The following is a 7772-nucleotide window of genomic DNA, read 5'->3' on the forward strand; positions in this document are numbered from 1 at the left end:
ATGGAGGGCAGGGGATCTCCCTCACCCGGACCTCCCTGTCCTGTAGTGGGCATGGGCGTCCCATGGGACTGATGAAAGACCGACGCAAAGTACCCATTTAATAGGTTGGCTTTTTCCTGGGCATTAGTTGTCAGTTGCCCCATCTGGTTCAGCAGGGGTCTAATGTTGCCCTTGCTCTTTCCCTGGCTCCCCACATATCTGAAAAAGGACTTTTTATTGTCCTTTTCTTGAGTGTCCAGGGTCTGGAATAGACTCCCTCAAGAAGTGGTACAATCGCCTACTCTGGATATCTTCAAAAAACGTCTGGATGCTGGATGCTCTAGATGCTCACCTCGCTGGGGTCATCTGACCCCAGCAGTCTTCTCTGCCCAAGTGCAGCGGGGCTGGACCTGATGATCTTGAGAGGTCCCTTCCAGCTCCTAACATCTAGGAATCTATTAACACAGCCTAAATAGGAAGATGATGTAATGCACTTAAAATAGGATTTAACTTCTGTACACCTAGCCTTAAATTTGGCTCCGGTCACAAATGGAAATGTCATTTGCAGTCTTAATGGATGATGCTTGCCTGTATTACAAAACAGGCACATTTCTGAGCTCTGCCAATTTCCTCAGTGACCTTGCCACTATCTCTCTGTCTCATTTTTCCCTTCTATAAAACTAAAATGATAATTTCCTTTACCTCAGAACAGTATACCAAAGCTGACTGAGCAATGGTGTCAACAGAATTTTGAGATACGTTTATGAATAATGCTGTACCGAGACAGAGTGTTGTTACTTTTACCATTTGAGAGTTGAATGTGCAAGATCATTTTGCCCTCAGTAGAATTAAATGCTGCTGGATTTGTTCAGAGTATGAAAATAAGTTCGTTGGAAAACATAACTATCATGTTTTAACTGCCCTGTTGAAACATGGTTGCATTTTGTGTAGACAGTTCAAAATTATGTTTATAGACAAACTGACTAATTTTAGGCAGTTTTTATGCTTGGAAATAAAATCGTTAATCCTTGTTGATCACTGATTATTAATAGAGAAATTGGGTCTGAGCGTTGAAGTTGTAAAGACAAGGTTCTTTGGGTGAATCTGATATCTTTTATTAGACCACCTTAAATAGCTGAAAAAAAACCTTAAGCAAGCTTTGGGGTTCAAAAACCCTTCATCAGCTGAGGAAGTTCCTGCAGTTGGTGTTTGCTCTTCCTGGATGGAATGAAAAGTAATTTTTTCCAACTATTTGAGTTGGTCTCATAAAATATATCAGATTCACCCAAAGAACCTTGTCTGCCTGTGTCCTTAGACCAACACAGCTACAACCTACACCCCTGTATGAAGTTGTAAATACCTTCTCATCAGAGATCTGTGATAAAGCTGGGAACAGGATCCAAGCTTCCCTAAAGCGCAAATGTGTAAGCCCAAATGTTTTCTAAGAGAGTTTCACATACCACCCTTGGTGCTTCCACATCTAAACCCACCAGATCCCCACCAAGCTAGGAACCAGTTGTGTAGATTAGAAGTTGGGTTTATCCCTGTTTCAAAGCATGTTTTCTTTCCCTTGAATAATTGGGTGTGAAAAGCCAATTGCAATGCATGTGCCTTTCAGAGGGCTGATTAAACAAGAGGCCTGCAGACTCCTGACTGTGTTTATAAGGACAGCACTCGCCAGTACACTGAGAGCTGAACAACCAGCACAGATCATTTTAATGAACCACTGTGCTCCTTCTCTCACTCTAAGGAGGGGGTGATTCACTGCATGCCTTTGTTAGTCGTGTCAAAGCCAAGGCTGATCCCCTGATGAGGTATAGAGCCAGCTGCAGTCTTGGCTGTGCTAACCTCTCGGCTGTCAGACAGATTGCTTCCCTTTACTATGTTCTTCATATGCAGGCCTCAGAAGAGCTGCTCTGAGCACCTTTTCCTCAGCTCATTATTCTTACTGCTTTTTATGAGAAATATTTGAGTTACCTGGTAGTTCCAGGACCATGAACTGCACTCTTTCGCTGCATATCTTCCCTGCTGGTGCCAATTAACACTGGTATTAGTGTTAAAGGAGGAACTACAGCTTGTGTGCATTATTCAAATGGGCTGTACTTTATTTGCCCAAGTGAAACAATTGTCTATATGTTTTCTCTCAAGAGAGGTTTTTCTAAGAGAGTTCTAGCTCCTTAACCTTGTCTTTTTAGAAAAACACTGACTGTGTAATTTGGAACAAATAAAATATAAACAGGCTTGGATACCACAGACTTTATAATGCATATCTGTCTAACACAATGATATGGTTGGTTCCAGGAGATATTATGGAGTCTCCTATTATTTGCTTATGAAAATATCTTGATAAAATGTGTACATAAAACAATTATGTGCTGATTTTTTAAGTGTTAACTATAATATAAATCCTTTCCTTGCTACAGCAGCATGTTTTTTTCTGCTGGATGTCGGGTTGGCTATCAGGGAATGCTGTTTGGGCAAAGGATACTAAGGACAGAATGATTTAATGCTGTTATGACCCACATCGCTTCCTACTGTGGGTTTTGCAGTGAGATACTGGGGCTTTGGGAAAGGAAACTTCCCTAAGGTTTCTTTCACTGTTTCTGCCCATTTGGTCCATCTGGGGAAAACCCCACATGCCACCCTTGCTGCTCCCACATCTAAACCCCCCAGATCCCCACCAAAGTAGGAACCAGTTATGTAGAGGCTTCAGGCTTCTGTCACTGTCCAAGACTTTTGTTTCACTAGTGTCTCACTAAATACAACTCCATTCATGCTATACCACCAGTAACTCCCGTTGGCCATGGCAGCTCCTGCGGCCTAGGTATTCAGGGAGCTCCACTGAAAAGGTTATACAGTTTTAAGCTTTATTATTTTTTATCTAGGGACTCTCCACAGGGGCAAACAGAAAATTCTTCTAACCTGGTGACTCCTTTGCCCCTTTTCTGCATAGGCCCTTATGCTTTGAAGTACCTTGGGTGGGAATGATGTTGGAGTAACTCTATGCAGCAACCTGTCTGTGCAAGAGAAAGGATATCCATGCATGAAGGGTCCCTCCTGTGCTTAGACCTAGGGGCTGGGGAGGGTAATTCATGCATATCAGAGTCTTGAAATGAAAGTGGATTGTGACTGCTCATTTAATAGGATTTAATGGGATGGACAGTTGCAGGGAACCTCACAGCTGCAAGTTACTAACTTTCTGCTTTGTAGTTGTCCAACTCATGTAGTTCCCTCCACCTTTCCTCCACAGATTCCCCTGGTGTTCCTCCAAGTGCCAATGCTCATCACCTTTTTCGAGGATTCAGCTTTATTGCATCCAACTTGGTCCAGGAACCTGTGCAACAAGATCTGCACAAAGCCCCAATTCATCCAATTGTGCAGGTACTAGTATGTGGTGTCTCACTTCACATTTGATAAGCTGAGTACATTCATGCATGTTACATTCATCTGTATCTGCATGATGCTACCTCAAAGTTATATACTCCTAGAATGATCACATATAGCTAGCAATAAGTGGAAAGTGAGCAGAGATTGTCCTCTGTTTTTATTTTCATGTTCACATCTCCTTTTCACTAGCACACAGCTGTTCAATTTCTTAGCAGCCAGGGGCTATAGCCACCCCCCACCCCACCTTCACAGCTGCAAGCTCCCTCAGCACCATGAAGGCAGGAGGTTACCCACCCCCCATTACTGCACCATGTTTGCAGTCAGGCGGCACCCCCACTGCTACAGCATGGAGGACTGTCCCTAGGGTACAGCAAAACGGGATGACTGCCCCAGGCCCCGCACTTTGTGGGGGCTCTGGAGAGCTGGGCAGAGCAGCTGTGGCCCCTCCTGTGGGGCCTGCCTGGTGCTGGCAGCTTTGCGCCATGCCACAGAAGAAGTCTAGAGAGCACCTGCCCTGGGAATGGGGGGAGACCCCAACCCATGCCCTGCCTTTGCGGGGGTCCCACAGGCCCCACATAGTATTAAGGGGGCCCCTCATAGGCTGATTTACTCCAGGCAGAGTGGCCATGGCCCCTCCCACAGGACCCACCTTGTACTGGCAGCTCCACCCCACGCCACGGAAGAAGTATGGAGACCCTTCTGCCCTGGGTGCAGGGGAGACTCCCACCCATGTCCTACCTTTGTGGGGGTCCCACAACCCCTGTGTGGTGTTAAATCCCACACAGGCTGATTTGTCCCAGGTCCCTCCTAGGGTCAGCCCTGGCAGCACACGTAGGGAGGCAACTCTCCCAACTGCTGCACTGCTCAGGCAAACAAGAAGGCAGCTTCTCCCCTCTCCTCCTTGGCTGCAGGTTCCCCCACTGTACCACATTCAGGACTTTCCCAGCACTTCCGCGTGCACTGAGCCATGTCAGCCTGCCCTGTCCTGCCCTGGGTGGGGACAAGAAGTTAAAGCCTAAGAAGGATAGGGGAACTTGGAGACCATTCCTGCAGCATCAGCTGGAGCAATGAAGGGAGCAGCACCCAAGAGGAAGCCCAGGGCCCACAGATTAGCCCCTCATGAGCCACATGCACCTGTTGGACAGCCCTGCATTAGCACAAAGAAAATATGGATCATGCTCAAATGCCTGAAGCTATTTCAGTCATCCAAGAAGAACAAACAATGACATGCTTCTTCTGCAAATGATTTTAAGTTTGTTGTATTGTTCAGAGATTGCATGGTAGGCTCTCTGTCTCATGTGAGCATCCCAGAACTTAGGTCCAGGAACATAGGAACACCTGTTTCAATTGTACATGAACATACACATGCACCTTCCTTGTCACCACCCCAGGACAAGGTGGGACAGGGAATGGCTAGAGACTTGGGTCTACCCCTCCTCTCTCTCACAATACCATGTACAAGAAAAACGAGTTAATTCAAGGGGTGTTGTAAATTTGCTGCTAGTGCAGAGCAGAAATGCTAAGGCATGCTGGCAGATTAGTTAAGCTCTTTTGCTTGTAGCTCTAAAGGAATGAGTTGAGGTTAATTTAGGATTTGTCCTTCAAGATGCCCCCGATTAATCCCAACTGAAATGGTGCATGGTCATGTAGACCTGGGAAGTCAGGGTGTGTGAAATTTCACTGGCTGTTTCATTCCGACACTGTTTCAACCAATTTCAAGGTCAAAACAGCAAAATCGGAACCAAACAAAGGCCATCAAAACAGCCTCGAAACAAAATGAGGCTGGTCGAAATGTTTCGAAAGTTGAAACGTTTCGATCATAGGCTGGGGATGGGAAGTCAGTCCAGCTGGGTTGACTTCCCATCCCCAGCAAAACTCGAAACAGTGTCAAAACAGCCTTTGGGTTTTGACAGAATGGAATGGAACAGCTGTTTCAACTCGAAATGAAATTTAAGATGAAACACTGTTCCCTCAAACGGTTGAAACACAGGGCGAAATGAAATGGTACTGTTTTGCACAGTCCTACTGGGAAGTGAAAAAGGAACAAATATGATGCTAGCTGCACACTCCCTTTTGTGCCATTGGCTAAAGAAACTTGTGTGCCTTAACCACCCTAGGCTGATGGCCTGTTTAGAGCATACAGGTCCTTAGCTTGATTTTGACCCATTAGAAGTAAATTATTCCTCACTATCCAAAACAAATTAAAAAGGGAGAGAATTCTGCTTTAGAGGATGTGCTCACAAGAGTTCCGAACCCCCAATCTCACCTACTGCAAATTAACTTCCCTGATAAACTTCATTAGGAAGTGTCCTTGCTTTATATCATCAGCTTTCTTCCCTTCTTTAGTATACTGAGGCATCCAAAGATAGCCTTTTTTGTGCAGCAGTTGCACAAAACACTTCACAGGCAATTCCAAGCATAAAAAAAATACCTCTTGTTTCATGATTTAGTGAGCCCCCAGCCTGTACTGGTGCATAGAATTGTTCTATCCTAAGGCAGGACTTTACACTTGTCCTTATTAAACTTCATGAGATTTCTTTTCATCCAGTCCTCCAATTTGTTGAGGTCTTTCTGAATACTAGCCCTACCCTCCAGCGTATCTGCTACTCCCCCCACAGCTTGGTGTCGCCCATGAACTTGCTGAAGGTGTAATCCATCCCATCTTCCAGATCGTTAAGGAAGGTATTGAACAAAAGTAGACCCAGCACTGACCCCCAGGGCACTCTGCTTGACACCAGCTGCGAACTGGACATTAAGTCACCCTTGAGCCTGACAATCCAGCTAGTCTGTCCACCTTACAGTCAATTTATCCAACCCATACTTCCTTAGTTTGCTTATAAGAATGTTGGGGGAGACCATACCAAAAGCCTTCTAAAATCAAGGTATACCACATCCACTGCTCTCCCCATATCCACAGAGCCAGTCATCTTATCATAGAAGACAATCAGGGTAGTCAGGCTTGATTTGCCCCTGGTGAATCCATGCTGACTGTTCCTAATCACCTTCTTCTCCTCCAGTTGCTTAGAAATGCATTCCTTGAGGATCTGCTCCATGATTTTTCTAGAGACTGAGGTGAAACTGGCCAGTCTATACCTGCCCAGATTCTCCTTCTTCCCTTTTTCAAAGATGGGTACTATGTTTCCTGTTTTCCAGTTATCTGGAATTTCTCCCAATCAAACATCCCAATCAATATCAGTTTTCAAAGATGTTGGCCAGTGGCTCTGCAATCACATCAGCCACCTCCCTCAGCACCCTTGGGCACTTCCACACATGCAAGCATGTGCGCTTGCAGCAGCTCAAATAGAAGTGGTGCAAATTTGAACTGAGGCTTTTTGCCTCGGTGCATGTGCCTGGACATACACTTTGGTGTGGGGCAAATTGTGCCACTTGGGGCAAAATAACCCTCCCTGGCTCCTCCCAGATCTGCAGCCAGGGAGAGCTAGAGTCTGGGGCCAGCACCTGTGCTGTCCCCAGCAGAATAAAAAGCTGCCCTGTCCTGGCCCCATCAGTACAAAAAGCTGCCCTGGCAAGTAGCTCAGGGCTACTCGCTTTCAGGAGATTCTGGGGCTCAGCCAATTGGTACCTGGAGACACTACCCCTTGTGCCAGCTGGACTGCTGAAGCAGTGCTGAGAGTCCCCTGCAGTCTTTACTTACTGCAACAGTGTGGCAGTGGGGGCTGCTGCCTGACTGTGACCTGCTGTGAACCTGCCAGACCTGGATGAGGCATCTGCCCTTCTCGGCCAGCTGCCAGTGGGCTGTCACTGCAGAGTTGGCCACACTACTGCCGTGTGTGCCCCGTACCCGGCCATCTGGGCAGCTATCACCCAGATGTTCCCAGTGGGGTGGCCTGCTTTGAACGGTCAAAGCATGTCCTCCTGACCCATTTGGCCAGATCAGCCACAGCCAGCTGGGTCCAAGGTGCCAGCTCTGAGAAGGCAAGGTCCAGCCACTGGCCTCCCTAGCAGGCATTCAGGTGTTCCCTATCTGAAAACTGAAAACCCTCTGATAAAAAAATCCCAAAGTCACTCTGTAAAATACCCCAAAATCCATGTTCCTCCACAATTAAAACAAAAGACCACTAGGGAGAGAGAGTATGAGAGACAGAGACAGCGATCAGTTGGGCAATGTTTTATTGATATATCTACAGTGTTAAAGCACTTTAGAAGGACCACCAGTGTCTCTATCATAATAATAAAGTGAATTCATGAATATATGAATATATGTTTTGCTGCCGCCCCACAAATTACAGCCCCTCCCCCAACCACAGGACCTAAGGCCCCCCAGCAGAGGCTATGCCCCCCCCCCACAAGGGCTCTGCTGCCGCCCCTGCAGGCCCATGTGCCCTACCCCTTTTGCTCTCCCATCGCCCACCAGCTCCTGCGGTCCCCCCAATGGCTGCTCCATG

General features: G+C 46.7%; 1 protein-coding gene across 2 annotated transcripts in view; it reads left to right on the forward strand.

The window, feature by feature from the left end:
• The window catches only part of RPS6KA2 (ribosomal protein S6 kinase A2), a 537755-nt gene that overhangs the window by 461295 nt on the left and 68688 nt on the right, over positions 1 to 7772 (forward strand). For both annotated transcript variants that reach the window (XM_019549973.1, XM_019549974.1), the window contains one exon: positions 3230 to 3360. In XM_019549973.1, the coding sequence (XP_019405518.1) occupies positions 3230 to 3360 (131 nt within the window). The remainder of the gene's footprint in view (positions 1 to 3229; positions 3361 to 7772) is intronic.

This window comes from Crocodylus porosus, unplaced genomic scaffold (assembly GCF_001723895.1).
Source record: "Crocodylus porosus isolate Cpor-Errol unplaced genomic scaffold, CroPor_comp1, whole genome shotgun sequence".
NCBI lineage: Eukaryota > Metazoa > Chordata > Crocodylia > Crocodylidae > Crocodylus > Crocodylus porosus.